At 40.1% G+C, this 18,376-nt stretch overlaps 1 protein-coding gene across 1 annotated transcript in view; it reads left to right on the top strand.

The window, feature by feature from the left end:
- LOC126473917 (RRP12-like protein) overlaps positions 1-18,376 on the top strand; it is a 144,655-nt gene that overhangs the window by 51,878 nt on the left and 74,401 nt on the right. Inside the window, exons 7-10 of the mRNA XM_050101272.1 lie at positions 2,403-2,638; positions 3,824-4,091; positions 11,104-11,268; positions 13,795-13,922. Of these exons, the coding sequence (XP_049957229.1) occupies positions 2,403-2,638; positions 3,824-4,091; positions 11,104-11,268; positions 13,795-13,922 (797 nt within the window). The remainder of the gene's footprint in view (positions 1-2,402; positions 2,639-3,823; positions 4,092-11,103; positions 11,269-13,794; positions 13,923-18,376) is intronic.

The raw sequence follows: 18,376 nt of genomic DNA, 5'->3' as shown, positions 1-18,376 counted from the left end.
AGATTACATATTATCTTCTCGATGTATCCAAGAAAATGAAACTTTGACAGAAAATGTTTGGCCAGATCGCTACACTAGTAAGAACCAGTTGTACAGTCCCCGGCTAGAAGATGCTTAAGTTATATTCTGGAAGTAACGCAGAAAACGTGTTGTATGAATATATAACAATGCCTAACCAGAGAATAATCACGGGTAACTAAACCTGTGATTCTGACAGGGTTTGTGAAGTTAATCGGCGAACAAATTTTGACAATGGCAGGAATAGCTACAGAATTCTTGATGACAAGATTGTTTGTTAGAACGAGGAAGGAGAAGAAACGGGGACATCACACAAATTGTGGAAGAGTAAGACGATTCCAAATTTATATAAAAATTTTGTAATACTACTTTTTTATCTCGTGCTTGAGAAACTGGTGCATATGAATGAAATGTGAAACTATTTCCTAACATAAATCTTATTGCTAGTAGTAGGCCTTATAGGCATCTGATGATATTGGTACTTCGTGAATTATATTCTGTCGTGTTATAAAAATGACCATTTGTGCCAAAACAGTCTCGTTTATTTGGTGTGTGTTACAAAATTTCTGCAATATTAGAAAGGCCTATTTTGTTTTGTCTAGTAGACAGTGACAAAATAGATGTAATCAGATCGAGAAACCACACTAATCTTGGGTATTATTTGTATCAACAGCTTTTTCAGTATTAGGTAACGACATTTCGATTTTTCATGTAGCAAAACGTTTGATGAACTTTGATGAGGTAATAGATTCTTTTGCAGAAAGGAAAGCAACAAGAAATAGATGTGGTGCAAGAAGAAAGCTGTAGCAAGATTAATTTAATAAGTCACGGCTGCAAAATACTAATGCAAATTTTTTACAGACAAATGGAAAAACTGGTAGAAGCTGACCTCAGGGAAGAATAATTTGGATTCCGTAGAAATGTTGGAATGCGTGAGGCAATAGTGACCCGATGACTTATCTTAGAAGCTAGATTAAGAAAAGGCAAACCTACGTTTCTAGCATTTGTAGACTTACAGAAAGCTTTGGACAATGTTGACTGGAATACTCTCTTTCAAATTCGGAAGGTGGCAGGGGTAAAATACAGGGAGCAAAAGGCTATTTACAATTTGTACAGAAACCAGATGGCAGTTACGAGTCGAGGGACATGAAAGGTAAGCAGTGGTTGGGAAGGGAGTGAGACAGGGTTGTAGCCTCTCCCCGATGTTATTCAATCTGTATATTGAGCAAGCAGTAAAGGAAACAAAAGAAAAATTCGGAGTAGGAACTAAAATCAATGGAGAAGAAATAAAAACTTTGAGGTTCGCCGATGACATTGTAAGTCTGTCAGAGGCAGCAAAGAACCTGGAAGAGCAGCTGAACGGAATGGACAGTGTCTTGAAAGGAGGATATAAGATGAACATAAAAAAAAGCAAAACGAGGATAATGGAATGTAGTCGAATTAAGTCAAGTGATGCTGAGGGAATTAGATTAGGAAATGAGACACTTAAAGTAGTAAATGAGTAGCAGTCTATCCTTTTCAGTTGCTGTTATTCCATCCTGGACTTTCCATTGTGTGATACTTACTGTTAACATCTTTTGGGTAATAATGTGGAATTTTTGTTTTTGGCCATGACAGTATCAAAGGATATGTAAAGCACTAAAACAGGCTTATAGATAAGTAAAAAAACTGTGCACTTGCACTGAAATCATACAATTTCGTTGTAATACGGAGTATTTCATCTTTTTCCGTTTCTCACCATACCAGCAGCATAACTTGCTTGCCAAATATTTCCTATTAGAGTGTCTTGCTGCAACACTACGTGAATTTCAGGATGTCATCTGATGTAATGTCCATCGGATGGTGTTAACTATTTCACATATATTGATATTACCTTGACAGATAAAAAAATACCACACGAGATTCGTTTCTAGGCTACCATAACGGAAATACAAAACACAGCATTTAAAATTATAGAAATCACCTAGTTAGTTACTTTGTTGCAGCATTAATGGCCTTCTTAATTTATGTGATTAGGTTGAGTTTGAAGTGAATAGAATGATGTAAATTTAGAACTGGTAAGCCAGTAAACAGTTTTGGAAGAATACTCAGCTACATTTTCATAATTAAGGATTGCAAATAATACTGTAAAAAGTCTTACTTGTGCAGTTCCCTGTAATGTTTTATTTTGATAGAATAGATGTGGTGCTTGTTGAATGGTATCATTGTTTCTTCAGGCCCTTGGAAATGTCACTCCATGTACAACATATGTCTCCTTTATTCTGCAACCACATCCATTTTTTATTTGTTTGTTATAGTTTTTTATGCTCTATTATTGGTAATACCTAAAATTATTATTATTATTATTATTATTATTATTAACAACTATTCAAAAACTGTTACAGACGGTGTGTGAGACTGTCCTGAAAATAATGACACTTGGAGATACTCGTATAATTTCTTGTGGGCTGCAAGCTTTGCATGGTCTTTTCATCTCCCGTCCATCATCTAAAACACTACCTGGAGAGCTCAACGCACAACTGGTCGCAGCACTGTTTGACTATCAACCTGCTGCCAGCGATACAAGTCCTACTCTCGCTTGGTTGTTAGTCATGCAGGAAGCGCACATAAATTTGGCAAAGTGAGTGCTCTTTTTCAGATTGATGTGTGATGTTTAATATTTTGCTTCCAGGTTAGATTATCTGTGTGGTTAAATGTAATTGTTATCTGTGTATTCTTCCTATTTTTCTTTTCTGTGGTATGAATCAGTAAAGCATTCTGCAAGTGTATATTCTCTGTTTGAACTCGCAGGTCTTTAAATAAGTCTGTAATGAAACTGCTGCCTTTTGTCAGTGTGTTCCCTGGAGCTGACTCGGCTGACAGTCTATTGATCCAGTAGTTATGTCCATATATTTTTCTGTTGCTGGGATTACTGTACCAGGTCAGCCTTCAGAAATGTTCTTCATAGTGAAAGCCATAACTTCCAGTTTCCAGTGTTTCCTCCTTCTGTTCCTAACTACAAATAACCCCTTCTACAATTGTGGAATTAGGTCCTCTAGGAGAAAAGATAATTTTCCTGAGATTTGCATACACCATTATCACATGACCTTTTCTCACAGAGGTACCATCTAGTCCTGTAATATCATGGCCAAATATTTTGGATTTATGAACTGGATAGATAATCCTTGCCAGGCTGAAGCTATAAGTTGAGTTTTCCGTGTGTATGGGTGAGTAATGTCTGGCAAACAGTTTTAATCTGTCAGCCGAGTTACATTAATAATGATGAAATATTGTACATACCACTTACAATAAATTTTCTCTGCAATTAACACTTCCTGTGTTCTTTTCACATATAACTTTTGGTAAATAATGTGGGAGAAAGATAATAACTCATCAAAGAGTAGAGGCCTGTTGATGCAGTCACATAAACAATGAATCCTTTTTTGAGCTGCAATACACAAACATCTGTACAGCTACAGCGAGCATTGTTGTGCGTGTGGGTGTGTGCACTGTTGACCAAAAAAAGAAGTTGTCTGAAAGCTACTGAGTTTTCAGTCTAATTTATGTGCTTGTCAACAAATCAGTGCAAATGAGAGTTGGGTTTGCTCCTAAGTTATTTACATTCTACCAGGACTTCCCATTACAATATTTCAGCAACTTAAAATTGTGTACAGTATCAAGGCAGTAACTTTCCAAGTAGATCATAGTGTAAAACCAACTTTTCCTTTGAGTAATTTTTGTTAGTGCCTGTCAGACACTGCGAATCTTTGTTGATAATTGTGCATAACCTGTTATAGAAGTTGCTTAAAACCTGTCTGTTCTTCAGGGTGGATATAAATTTGTGCCTGGCGAATGTGCCTCGGTTTTTCTCAGTAGCCATACAGATGTGGTCATCTGAACGACCAGAAGTCAGAGCAGGCACTACACATGCTATGGAGGCATTGGCACAGGAGTGTTTCACAGACCACTCTGCAGCCAGTGATGTGCGAGATGTAGCTTTGGCAAAGGCAGTAAGCTGTGCACAGGCAGGCTTGAGTTACCAATATCATGATTCTTGGCCACATGTCATGCATCTTCTTGGAATTCTGTATGAGGTATTATATCTTAGTTTTTTTCTGTTTTTATACATTTGTTTTACTTATTTAAAATGTCTCATTTTAATGTTAATGAGTTGTATATTGAGTTGTTCAAATTTAGAAGAGCAACTGTGTTCTGCCAATCAATGAAGTATGTTGTTAATGTTGCAATAATAATACAAATAATAATAGTACTAGTAGTGGTGGTTGCAGGGGTGGTGGTGGTGGTGGTGGTGGTGGTAATAGTAATAATAATAATAAATGTACATTTGAATGAAGTAGAAATTTTTATTATAGTGATTTTAAACAATGGAAAATCCAGGATGAAATAATGACAATATTATGAAAAGGGCAGTTGCTATTCACCATGCAGCAGAGATGCTGAGTTGAAGATAGGCACAACAAAAAGACTGTCAAACAAAGCTTTCGGCCAAACAAGCCTTCATCAGAATTACACACACACACACACACACACACACACACACACACACACACACAGTCTCTGGCTGCCAAGATCAGACTGCAAGCAGCAGTGCATTATGGGACGTTATGGGAAAAGCAAACTGGGTGATGAGGGTAAGGAGTAGTCTGGGGTGGGGTGGGGAGGGATTAGCAGGGTAGGAGTGGGGGTGGTAAAGTGCTGCTTGTGGGAACATACAGGGGCGAGGTGTGAAGGTGGTAGGGCAGCTAGGTGCGGTGAGGAGGTTAAATGGATTGGTGTGGGGGGGGAGGGGGGGTCAGAAAAGGGGAGAAGTAAAAAGGCTGTGGGTGCATCGGAGGGTGTGTAGTACTGGAATGGGAACAGGAAAGGGATAGGTGGATAAAAGACAATGACTGATGAACATTGAGGGCAGGAGGGTTATGGAAACATAGGATATATTGTAGGGCGAGTTCCCACCTGTGCAGAAGAGCCAGCGTGGCCCTGATTAGGGAGAGGAGCCGATGTATTCAATGCTGACATGATGAGGCATCAAGAGAACTCTTCTCACTTGACTTACAGCAGGCCTGGACACTCTCCCCCGACTCGTGGGAGTGAATGGATGCAGTTAGCTGGTCTCAAGCCAAGAGAGAATGGCAATCGACCACCTGCCGACAAACTGCTAAGGACAACCACCTTGCAACCAAACCACTGCAAGAAGACCCTCAGAGAGTGAAAAGGAAGATCATTGAGGTTCTCCAGCACACATTTCCAGATAAGAAGATGGTGAAGAAACTTCTTCCACAAGCAGCTGCACCTCCTAGACCTTACTTACTATGTAAGTCTACAAGGAATGAATGCCTCTCCGCCCAATTGTGAGTGACATTGGAGCACCAACATAAGACTTCTCAAAACACCTGACATTGAAGCTCACCCCATTTGTATGCAGCACCACATAAGAAGTTAGGCGCCTTTCATCCAGCAACTGCAGAACTTCTGATTGAGCCAAGAAGACCTCATCGTGAGCTTTGGCATTGTATCCCTTTTTACTAGGGTACCTCTAAGAGACTTGCTAAGGCTCATAGGAGAAAAGTTTGGACCAGTGCTAACAAAACAGCTAGATTTTGTGCTTATGTCAACCTACTTTCTGTTTGATGGGAACTACTACAAAGAAACAGATAGAGTAATGGTGGGCTGCCCACTATCACCAGTAGTGGCTCGTATGTTTGTGGAGGCTTCTGAAGAAGCAACCCTGGAGTTAGCAGTGTACAACCCCTCTTGCTTTCTTCGATACGTAGACGATACATTTTTAATGTGGTTGCTTGGGCGACATCACCTGCAAGACTTTCTGCAGTACCTGAACTTGCTGCACCAGAATATCAAGTTCATGATGAAGGCAAAAGAAAACAGCCAGCTTCCATTTCTGGATATGCTGGTCAGGTGAGGACCAGATGCAACACTTGGACACGGTGCCTACTGTAAACCAACACAAACAGATTTGTACCTGCCTGCCTCCAGCTATCATGCTCCTTCACAGCAAGAATGTGCTGTAAGCACACTGGTACACAGAACAAGAAAGATCTCAGACGTTGACATCTTAGCTGCTGAACTGCAGCACTTACAGGCCGTGTTTTCCCACAAACAATTACAACAAACACCAGATAAAACCTGCCTTAAGATAGAAGGAACTGAGAGTGCAGTCTACCACTGATGAAGACAAACTGTCTGTGATAGCAGTTATACCATGCTTTGGGAATACATCAGAAAAGATTGGCAGATTGATCTGAAAACACAATGTCAAGTGCGTGTTTCACTCTCCACTCAAGATAAAATCCTTATTAGGATCAGTCAAGGATGACTTAGGACTCCGTAATACTGGGATTTTGTCATATCCCTTGCAGTTTGGGAAAATATATGTAGGACAGACCATCCGGATTGTAAGAGGAGAGACGCAGTGAGCATAAACGCCACACAGAAGACGTACAGCTGACAAAGTCCGCCATGGCAGAGAACTGCATCTTTCATGGACATGGCATGAACTGCAATGGCACAAAGGTGTTGCAGCAATCAAATACCTTCTGGGATTGTATTCTCAAAGAGGCAGTGGAGATATTACTGCACGAAGAGCTACTAGGAAAGTACAGCAGCATTCAGTTAAGAAAGGCCTAGGATCCAGCCTGGAGCATGATCAAATCACATTGGATGTCTTTATGGAAATCCGTTCCCATCAGGACCTTTGGAGAAGAAGCATTGTAACCATGGTGACTGAGAGCTACATGCGGCTGTGACTACAGAAGGAGTGAGGTCATGATCTGTAGCGGGGAGCCCTTTGCTTCCTCAACCACCAGCCATGCACCATGCGGAGGCTGCTTTGGGGGGTTGGGGGGGGGGGGGGGGTGTAAAGACTATAGAGAGTCGGCAGCCATCAGAGATCAATTACACTCCAGGAACTATAGAAGATGTCAAGAAGTCGGCTTGCCAAAATATCACACTTTTTGGATGATGCCTGCCGGACAAATACCAAAAAGATATTCAAAAATTCATTTAGGTCTGGTTTTTCTCCCCTGCACCCCTCCCACCTTTTAAAATGGTTGCTGAAAATCAGTTATGTCATTATTTATTGTTTTATACACAATGTGTAATGGAAAATAATTCCTATCATCAAGTGTGTTTTCTTGCTGTAAATGGAATTTTAAGTGTGAAGTTTGCTGGTTGTGAGCTGCTGAATTGTTGTGATGTATTTTCTGTAAATAGACATGCAAATAAATTACTGGTACTGGTGATATGTCTTATTGACACTGGCAGATGTGACTGTAATTGTACTTTGGTAATTCTGAAGTGCCTTGGTGTGTGGTAAGAAGCAGATTTGAGTTTCAGCATGAGAGAGGTGGTCCCATGACAGTCTTGTTGCCATATGTGGCAGAGCTTGAGAGAATCTTTCGCATGCCCAACAACAGATGTGACCCCAGAGTGTAAACTACAAGCTTGCTAATATGGTGTTGCGTTCATGTGGAAGTGCCTCTTCATACAAAGACTGTACAATACGAGTAACTGAAAATTGGTTACTTTATTGAAACTGACACCAATAGTACAGCTCATCTAAATAAAGTTCACTATTAAATGCACTGTCCTTTAGCCTGAATAATCATCATTTGTAGTGCAAACTGCTGTGAGATGTGCAAGAAGAGAATCAGTGAGGTCCTGGAAGGTACCAGCAGGGATGTGGAGCCATGCTCACTCCAGTACCGTGGCCAGGTGCACTGTGTTTCTCAGCTGAACATTAGAGGCGTGAACAGTCCAGTCGAGATGATAATGCAGATTCTCAGTTGGGTTTAAATCCAGGGAGGTTGGTGACCAGGAGAGTACGGTAAACTCATCCTGGTGGTCTTCGAACCACACACATACACTGCGAGTTGTGCAACATGTTAATTGTCCTCGTTGCAGATGCCATCGTGCTGAGGAAAAACAAGCTGCATGTGGGGGTAGATGTTGTCCCCAAAGATAGAGGCATACTCATGTTGATCCATTGTGCCTTACAGAATAACAAGATCGCCCGAGTGCTACTAAAACATTCCCCAGGCAGTAAGACTCTGACAATTGTTGCAGGGTGTTTGCTTTAAGGCGTTGCATGCCGTACATGCCGATGGTCATCTGTCAGATGGAGTGTAAAAAGTGATTCATCTGGAAAGGCCACTGTCACCATATCCAATTGTGATATTGGCGCACAAATTCCAGCCTTCGTCACTGATGAACGGCAGGCAGCATGGGTGTAGGGACCATGCATCTATTATGGAGGCCCATAAACAGCAACATTTGCTGAACAGTCATTGAGGAGAGACTCTTTGGGGTTTACCTGGATGGTCAGTTGCTCAACAGCTGCACATCTATTTGCCTATATACGTCTCCGACAGGTGTCGCTCACACATGTCACCTATGGCCCGTAGTGCACTACAGTCGCCTCAGCGCCACTTTTGTTTAGTGCTATTTTGCCATGCGTGGTATACTTTAACCATGGCAGCTCATGAACAGTTTAGAAACGTAGCCATTTTGGGAGCCAAATATCACACCTTTTTGGACATCAGGTAAATGACCCCATTTCTACATAATGACAATAACTGCACTGTTTTTCATGCCCTCCCAATACGGTTTACATACTGTCCACTGCTAGTGCCGCCACTTGCCGTCTGTGATTGGTTATTGCATGTTGACATTGAATAAAGGCGGTGTTCACGTTAATGCGACTGGACTGTGTAGTATTTGTTAGGTAAGCTGTCTTTTTGAGAGGAAATCCACATCTATATTTACATGTGGAGATTTATGATGTGCGTATTATGACAAAGAATCCCCAACATGAAAACATTTCTATTAATTTGCACACATGAGTCATAAGGTTTTCATACAAGATTACTAGTGACATGCACTTATATAGTCAGATCTCCTGTGCGTTATCTTTCCAGACACCCACCACCTACCAAAGTCCCACTGTCCGGCATTCCCCTCATTACTCAGTACCATCCAGGACTGGAGCAACTGAATTACATTCTCCACCAGGGTTTTGACGACCTGAAATGAGAAATATCCTACCCACTATCCTTCTCATCCCTCCCACAGTGGTATTCTGCCACCCACTGAACCTTCCCAACATCTTCGTCCATCCCCACACTTGCTGTGCTACCAACCCCTTACCTCATGGTGCATATCCCTGTAATAGATCTAGATACAAGAACTGTCCCATACATCCTCCCACCACCACCTACTCTAGTCCAGCCACAAACATCACCAATCCCATCAAAGGCAGGGCTACCTGTGCAACCAGTCATGTGATCTGCAAGCTAAGCCGCAACCACTGTGCTGCATCCTACATGGGCATGATAACCAACAAGCTGTCTGTCTGCATGAATGGCCACCTACAAATTGTGGCCAAGAAACTAGGGGACCATCCTGTTGCTGAACACGGTGCCAAACATGACATCCTTCATTTCAATGACTGCTTCACAGCCTGTACCATCTGGATCCTTCGCACCAACACCTGCTATTCTGAATTGTGCTTGTGGGAACTCTCCCTGCATTATATCCTACATTCCTGTAATGCTCCTGTCCTCAACTTTCATCATTGTCCCTTTCCTGTTCCCATTCCAGCACAACACAGCCCTCTATTCCACCAATGCACCCACAGTCTTTTTACTTCTCTTCTTTTCCGCTAACCCCCACCACCTCTGTCTAACCTCCCAACTGCATGTGGCTGCCCTACCCTATCTCCACCTCACCACTGTATGCTACCACAAGCAGCACTTTACTGTCCCCTACCCCTGCCCTGGTATTCCTCCCCCTCCCCAGGCTAGCCTCCTCCTTACCCCCACCACCCAATTGCCTCTCCTGTGATGCACTGGTGCTCACAGTGTGGCTTCAGCTACCAGAGACTGTGGTCTTTGTGTGTGTGTGTGTGTGTGTGTTGTGTATTGTACCAGGGACCTAGAAATGATGGAGAGGCTGTGTCCCTACCATAGCCCTCAGCAGTTCACAACCCCACAACAGGCTATAGCAGTCCATTCACCCCACCGCTCCCCCACACCGAACCCAGTGTTATTGTGCGGTTCGGTCCCCAGTGGACAGTAACAGTCTTAAAAAGAAACAACATGTTATATCAATGCTCTTTAATGTAATAAAATTACACTGTAATCAACGTATTTTTAGTCTTTAGATTTATGTAGTTAAGATTTGCAGCAATCAAACTTCCATTCATTAAGGTTTAGAAAGGCTATCAACCTTATAGTGAGTGTTGAGACTGTTATCTACATATTCCAATTTAATGTTAATATATCTTGTACTGTTTTTGATTCAGCTGTGGGGGAAAAAAATGTTAAACCAAGATAAACATATTGTAAAATGCTCTTACCTTTGCAAGTTGAATACTTATTTCTTCAAAACCATTTGAAAAAACGCTCTTCTTTGTTTCCTCTCTTGAAATAATAATTCCTTTACTAACAACTTGGGATAATTATTTGAATCGCTTTCTTAATAAATAACAAGCTGTTTAATCAATCTGCTGTTTGAAACAAAGTTCAGGTAATAAATTATTTTAAAAGTTAATGTTTTTAACCAAACAAAAAAAGTTAATTGAAGGTCAGAAGTAGGAAGAGAATTATTCTCCGGGCCGCTGGCTATCAGCAGTGTATCCCTGCACAGCAGTACTCAATACATTTCCAAAGGCTTTCCCTCTGCTGACCCTAACATGATGCAAGCACAAGCAGCATGAAGAAAAAAATCATATTAGTTAGCACAATATGTTGTGTCCATATATACAGTTTCCATCCAGCAGATTGATTGTTATGCTAACTCACAAGGTAGACATGTGGTACAGTGTAATTCAAAGAATATGAATTTAACGCCATCCTGCTAAGTATCATTGGGCAGTATAAAATGTATTTCTCTGCCTACACACACACACACACACACACACACACACACACACACACACAAAATAAAAATAAAATAAAATAATGTGCCCGATGGTTTGTTATTGATACTCTTGTTTCATCTGTAGAACAAAGCCTTCTGAACTGTTTTATTGCTTGTCATTAATAGTTCAAATGTTTTGTTTTTTCTTTGCAGGTAGCATTGGAAAAGGATTATAAACTCTTTCTACCTTCATTGAAGATACTGGGTGATTTACGTGACTCTCACCAATTTTCTTATTCTCGAGAATTGGAGTATGCTGTTGGAAAGGCAATTCGCTCTTTGGGACCCAGAACAGTCCTCAGTGCAATTCCATTAGAGGTAATGTTTTGGTATACTTTTAAAAGAAAAGTTGTAGCATTACTTAAATGTGAGGGTTACCCAGAAAGTAACCACATTTTTTTTTCTCTTCAACAATTCTTTATTGAACATAATGAGAATTACACATATGAATGAATATTGGTTAAAAACAGTCTTGGTTGCAATTTTATTTTTTTTATTTTTCAACTACGCGTTTCACCTTATTTAGGCATCTTCAGGTTTACCTTAATTTGGTATTTCTTTAAACGATCCTTATGAATGAATGGTGTTTTATCTACACACCCTATTTTTCTACATAATCTCCATCCCATTCTGTGGCCTTCTTCCAGTGCGAAACAAGGGTGTGTTCACCCTATTGGTACCAATCCTTGTGGTGGTGGTGGAGCCAGTGGTTCAGTGTGTGAATCACCACCACCTCATCATCCTCAAAATGTCTTCCACAAAGGGCAACCTTTAATGGCCCAAACAAGTGGAAGTCGGAGGGGGCTCTGCTGAACCACCTTCTGATGACTTCACCCTCTTTGCCCTGAGACCAATTGTACTTCTGTCAAGAGCAGATGCTCTATAGACTTTGCACAAGCATTTGTGAATATTCCCCACAGTTTCTCTGTATATAGTGAGAAATTCATTGCTGGCATGTTGTTTGAAATGTACATCACCTACAGACACCATTTTGAAACTGCCTTGCAGCTACACTACCTGTCGGAAGTGACGCCCTCCCTCAGGAGACTTCAAATAATACATACGTAACGTTTCACATTTGCAGCGTTGTTTTCGACTGGGGGGGGGGAGGGGGGGGGGAGAGAACAGTGCATTAGTTTCTGGGCAACTCTCGTGCTATATGATATTCATTTAAATTCCTGGTGAGTCCAGCCTCAGTGGCCAGGCACAATAGTCATGTGTGAGTTGTGCATGTTTTTGACTTCAGCAGGAGGCCTTTTGGCCAAAGCTCAAATGTATAGCTGCCTTTTGTTATGCATGTCCACAACTCAATGTCTCTTCTGTATCTGTCCTTTTCATAATATTGTTGATATTCCTTTAAAATGTTTTTGTTGTGGTACATTACAAATTAATGAAGGATCAAGTGTAGAAAATACGTTATATCCATTTTGTGTGTGTGTGTTGTGTGTGTATGTGTGTGTGTGTGTGTGTGTGTGTGTATTCCCAGTTATATAGTGAGTGATAATGATGTCAGATTGATTAACGTGATGAACGTCACTCTTGATAGAGTACAGTGTTGTTACACCATGTTACAGCAGCACAGTGAGTTGAACAAGTAAAAACGAATATGTGTAGATTTTGATAGTGAACTACTGACAATTGTTATTTAAAGCTGAAGTTACTGGATAAATTCCACATTTGGACATCAGTATACAATTCACTTGCACACATACTCATCTTGGCCTTGGGTCCAACACTGTTTTGCTGAAATGTGGGAAGAGATGCAGTATTACCTCTGTAACATACCCACACTGCTCTCAGTTTACACTTTGTGCCTAACCAGGCCCGGACTTTTAAGCATGGTATCCAACTGGAGACCACAAGTGTGGGCTGTCAGTTCTTGGTGCAAATGTTACTGAAAAGTGTGTCCATGCCACTGCAGTTTTAAAGAGAGTTGTTATGTATTCATCGCTGTATTTACACATTGGGTTGCTGTCCTGTGGATTGAGGAGGAAATTCCATCAGGAAACACATTAAAAATATTAGCCTTAGTCATGGACCACCCTTTTCTTTGCTACTTAACTGTCATGCTACTGTGGGAAGAAACAAAAGTTTAGAAGCAGTTTGTGATTTCTCACATTTTCTTAGTGTGATTAATTAAGTGTGTGCTTCTAGGTGTTCTGCTAAGTTGTTTTTGCTATTATATGCCCAATATTTTGACAACTGACCTGCCTGCACTTAAAGCAGACTGATTGGGCTGCAGGTACACGTAACAGCAAAACTCGCAGCATCTGAAGAAGACGGCTGGGTTGGTTGCCTAAATGTTGTGCATAAAATGGAGAGAGAGAGAGAGAGAGAGAGAGAGAGAGAGAGGGGGGAGGGGGGGGGGGAGAACTCGGCAGAACACCCAGAAGCATGTGTGTGGTGTGTGATCAGAACAAAAGTCCTGCTTCATCCTATGCTTGCTTCGTTGTTTCTTCCTTTTCTTTCTCTCTAATCTATCTCGCAGTTAAAAACAGGCAGGAAGAAAATAATCAGTTTCTTTGGTGTAGTTCATTACCACCTGCATTGTTCTCTTAAGCTGTTGGCAGCTGTTTGCCTGGGGAGAGTGTATACAAAAGAAATTAGATGAAAGGTAAATAGTATAAAGAAAAATAGATAGACAGTAAACACTCTGATCACTAACTCGTAAAGTTATATATATATATATATATATATATATATATATATATATATATATATATATATATATATATATATATATATATAGTTCATAGTTGCATGAGAAAATAGGTACAATTGCTGTATTAATTCTTTATTCATCCAATTTAAAAGTATGAATATAAACATTTTATTGTTTTGCAGCTTGTTGGTGAAGAGAGAACTTATGACTTTAAACGCAGTTGGCTTCTTCCAGTTTTAAGAGATAATATTCAGAATGCTGAGCTTCGATACTTTGTGCAGTTTTTTCTTCCATTGGCGTCAAGATGCAGGTTTGTTTTAAAAGTTAATTACCAATGCTGTATAAAGTTATGAAGCTGAAAAATTAGAGCATTAAAAAGAATTAAAATCTCTGTCTTGCTTTAAAAATTTTCCTGCAATTAGATGTAATCAAACATTCATAGAACTTCGCAAAATACACACATCCACATCATAATTTATCGTTTGCTGCACATAGACATATAAGCTTCTGTTTCTGGCTCTTTAATGGCATAATAAAATGAAAATCTGTTTCATTTTTCGATAAAAGGTTATTGATTTCAGAATCAATTCTTCATCTTCTTCTTTACAATACTTTTACTCATCAAAAACCCATACTTGAAGCACATCCTCATGACACATAAAGAGAAACTTAATGTAATAGCTGTCTAAGAACCATACTTAGTAAGATAGTGTAATATTTATTGAACTGTACACTAAAGTGACAAAAGTAATTGAATAGCAATATGCACAAATACAGGTGATGGCAGTATCACAACCACAAGGTATAAAAAAGAAATGTATTGGTGGAACTGTCATTTGTACGCAGGTGATTCATGTAAAAAGGTGTCTGACATGATTATGGCCACACGACAGGTATTAACAGACTGAATGTGGAATAGTGAATGGTAGTTGGAGCTAGACAAATGGGACATTCCATTTTGCAAATCATTAGGGAATTCAACATTCCAAGATTCACAGTGTCAGGAGTGTGCAGAGAATACAAATTTCAGGGATTACCCCTCACCACGGACAATGCAGTGGCCAACAGCCTTCACTTAACGACTGAGAGCAGCAATGTTTGTGTAGAGTTGTCAGTGCTAACAGATAAGCAACACTACATGAAATCACTGCAGAAATCAACCTGGGACATACGACTAACGTAGCCGTTAGTACAGTGCAGTGAAATTTGGCATTAATGGGCTATGGCAGCAGGCAACCGACACGAGTGCCTTTACCAACAGCGCAACATTGCCTTCAGTGTGTCTCCTGGGCTCATGGCCATGCCAGTTGGACCCTAGATGACTAGAAAACTATTGCCTTGTCAGATGAGTCTGGATTTCTGTTGGTAAGAGCTGATGGTACGATTGTGGCACAGGCCCCTCAAAGCCATAGACACCAGTTGTCAACAAGGCACAGCGCAAGCTGGTGGTGGCTCCATAATGGTGTGGGCTGTGTTTGCGTGGAATAGACAGGTCCTCTGGTTCAACTGAACCAATCATTGACTGGAAATGGTTATGATCAGCTACTTAAAGACAATTTGCAGCCTTTGATGGACTTAATGTTCCCAAACAATGGTGTCATGTCACTAGGCTTGAATTGTTCTTCATCGTGTTGAACACTATGAATCACTCAAGAAAATGATTTGGCCACCCAGTTGCCCGACATGACTCCCACGGAACATCTACGGGACATATTGAGAGGCCAGTTTGCGCACAAAATCCTACACTGGCAACATTTTCAAACAGCGATAGAGGCAACATGGTCCAATACTTCTGCAGGGGACTTCCAACAATTCCACATCATGTGCAGTTTCTGCATTACGCCGGGCAAAAGGAGGTCCAGCACTATAGTAGGAGGCCTCCCATGACTGTTATTGCTTCAGTGTATGTGCACTATGTCCTTGGTTTCATGCAAGCCGACCTTTTTTCTGATTTTCGTGGTCCAAAAATGTGCCTGCATCTTAGATTCAGGTACAAAGCCTAAGGAAGTTCTGAAAAATGCTGCTAGAAGCCACTGCAAGTAATTATTTTAGGGATGTTTTTAAGAAGCTTACAAAAGTTGGAAAGCGTGATAAGCTCAGTTTTACATTGTGACAGCTCCAGCTCCATTCATAAGCTGTCATCATGTGTCAATGTACATCAAACCATTTCTCAATGCTGCCAATATTTGTGTTTCACTGCCTTAATTTAATTTCTTATTCACAAGTACAAATAAATTCCACATTTGAACATGAACGTCCTTACAAATGAGCTTTTACAAATTCTTATTACTTCCATGAGATATCTCTACCATAGCAGATGATCAGTATGAATCATATGTTATCTGCCCTGCATGCAGTGGATGAAACTTTTGTGCTGCACTCCCCCTCCTGTAAATTCATTTCTGTTTCTTCCACTGGCCCCTAGGCTGCTGAGAGCAATACTCATTACAACATTTCCAAAGGGTGCATTCAGATATCATCTTTCTTTCAGTCTACTTTAGTACTTTGCTGAAGTGCCAGGTTTTAATCTACCATGATGAAGCTTTTTCACTATACCATGAAGTTGAAAAGAGAACTGATTACTCTCACTGAGAAAACATCAAAACATGATGCAGGTTAGTGGTATAGGATTGATGAGAATAATGTGAGACAGTGCAGTCAGCAAAAGAAACAAATTTTAGGTTGTTCCAGCAATAGAAAAAAAATTTTGGGCGAAAGTGTGGCCACTGTTATAGATTATAAGTTGTACTGAATGATTTTGTTAGGGAGCAACGACAGAAGTGCTTACCCATGGATGCAGAAGTTATTGACACTAAAGCACATGATGGTGCTCAACAGCAAAAGATTTCAAAGAAGCAGCAATTGGGTTGCTTGTTTCACGAAGTGTTTGGGATTTTCTCTTCGGAGAAGCTGCCAGAAAACCATGAGGAAAATCTCGCCGCATTTCTTAATCAAATAGCATGCCAAAAATAATTACATTCTTCATCAGATAGGTATTGCAGACCAAACAGTAGTGTATTTTGATATGCCAAAAATTATGTGGTAGAAGTGAAAGGGAAAAAAGATGTCAATACGCTGTTTGCGGGTTGTGAAAAGCAGAACATGTCTGTCATGGTTCCTTGTACAGCTGATGTCCATAAAATGTCACAATTCATTGTTTTTACACATAAGATGTTACCTAAGTCTGAGGTTTTTCCAAAAAGCATTTTTGTATGTGTCTGATTCGCAGAGGATGTGGTATTGGACTGGGTTAAACTTATATGGCAACATTGTAATGGGCCCTTGCTAGGTTTGCCAAACATGGTTGTACTAGATTTGCACACAAATCATACTGCTCTGGTTGTAAAGAGATAATTACTAGAGGGTAGAACAGTCTTGGCTCCCATTCCAGGAGGGATGACATCAATTTTACAGCTATTAGTTGTTGTTTTAAACAAACAATTTAAGGACAAAGTTAAAAATATGTACACACATTGGCTAATGAAAGAGGATAGGCAGTCAATGCCAGCAGGATGTGTTGAGCGTGAAAGCTTGTCTCAAGTGTGTGAGTGGACTGACCAATCTTGGAAATGTACCCCGAATAAAATTGTCCAACATGCATTTAAGAAAATGCTGTTTTTCTAATGTGCTTGATGACACAGAAGATGGAGCTCTTCATAAAGAGAGTAGCAAAAAGGAATTGAGTGATGACAACTGAGAATCATCAGAGTAATGATTAATGACAGTCCAGATATGTTTATGTAAAATTTCTGGTCTTTACATCCATTTTCCATTTCTACGTCATTTTCATTGTAGGTATGTGACAGTATCCAGGTAGTCAGTGAGCCTATGCACTACTAATGAAAAGACGTGTGTGTGTGTGTGTGTGTGTGTGTGTGTGTGTGTGAGAGAGAGAGAGAGAGAGAGAGAGAGAGAGAGAGAGAGAGAGAGAGAGAGAGAGAGAGAGATGTATTTCTTTTGGGTCTATTACGTGTTGTAAATTTGTATTCTTGGTTGCTACATTATTGTGAGTTTCTCCTTAGCACATGTCTATTTGGTCTGCTCTAAGTCTGTGTGACCCTCTTAAAATAAAAAATTGGTGAAAGAGGTTAATGTCCCTAGGAGACACTTACAGTTTGCACTTTGTACAGATCACTTGTGCTGGAAATATTTATGTGCAGACTAATTATATTGTTCGGAATGTTAAAAAAGTGAGCTAATAAAGTACCTTGTCTGAGGTAATACAAATTAGTACCTTGAAAACGTAGATTACCCTTCATGAAATTTAAATCATATAAATCGAAAATGTAATTTTATTGGATGAAAACATTATATTTCATTGAAAGAAAAAAAAATACTTTCAATGTTATTCATGTGATATGGAGAAACTGATGTACGATTTGAACACAAGTTGCAGTATAGTCTGTAAAACTGTAAAAGCCTTAGAGGCCCCAGCTGCCCTAGCTCAGATTGGAATATTTTGATAGATATCATGAATTCTCAGTGCTGGCAGTGTTCGTGATGTGCCAGTAATTGTGTAAGTGTCCATCCGGCTAAATTTAATTTCGTGCGATTTACTATAAGTAAGTACTGCTCCCAGTAAATCCCTGAGAGATGGAGCCACTTTATACTTTATCCATCATATGATGAACTGTATTTGCTTTGTTATTTAAGTGTGGCTTGAAATGGAGTAAATATAGTCACCTCTTTTTCAGTTTTGTTATAGTTTTATAAACATCAGGCATATTACATGCCTAACAAACAGTGGAAAATCGAAGATGGAAT

The sequence above is a fragment of the Schistocerca serialis genome, chromosome 4 (assembly GCF_023864345.2).
Source record: "Schistocerca serialis cubense isolate TAMUIC-IGC-003099 chromosome 4, iqSchSeri2.2, whole genome shotgun sequence".
In the NCBI taxonomy this organism is placed as follows: domain Eukaryota; kingdom Metazoa; phylum Arthropoda; class Insecta; order Orthoptera; family Acrididae; genus Schistocerca; species Schistocerca serialis.
Note: the sequence above shows the minus strand (reverse complement) of the source record. Positions and strands in the feature narration are given on the sequence as shown.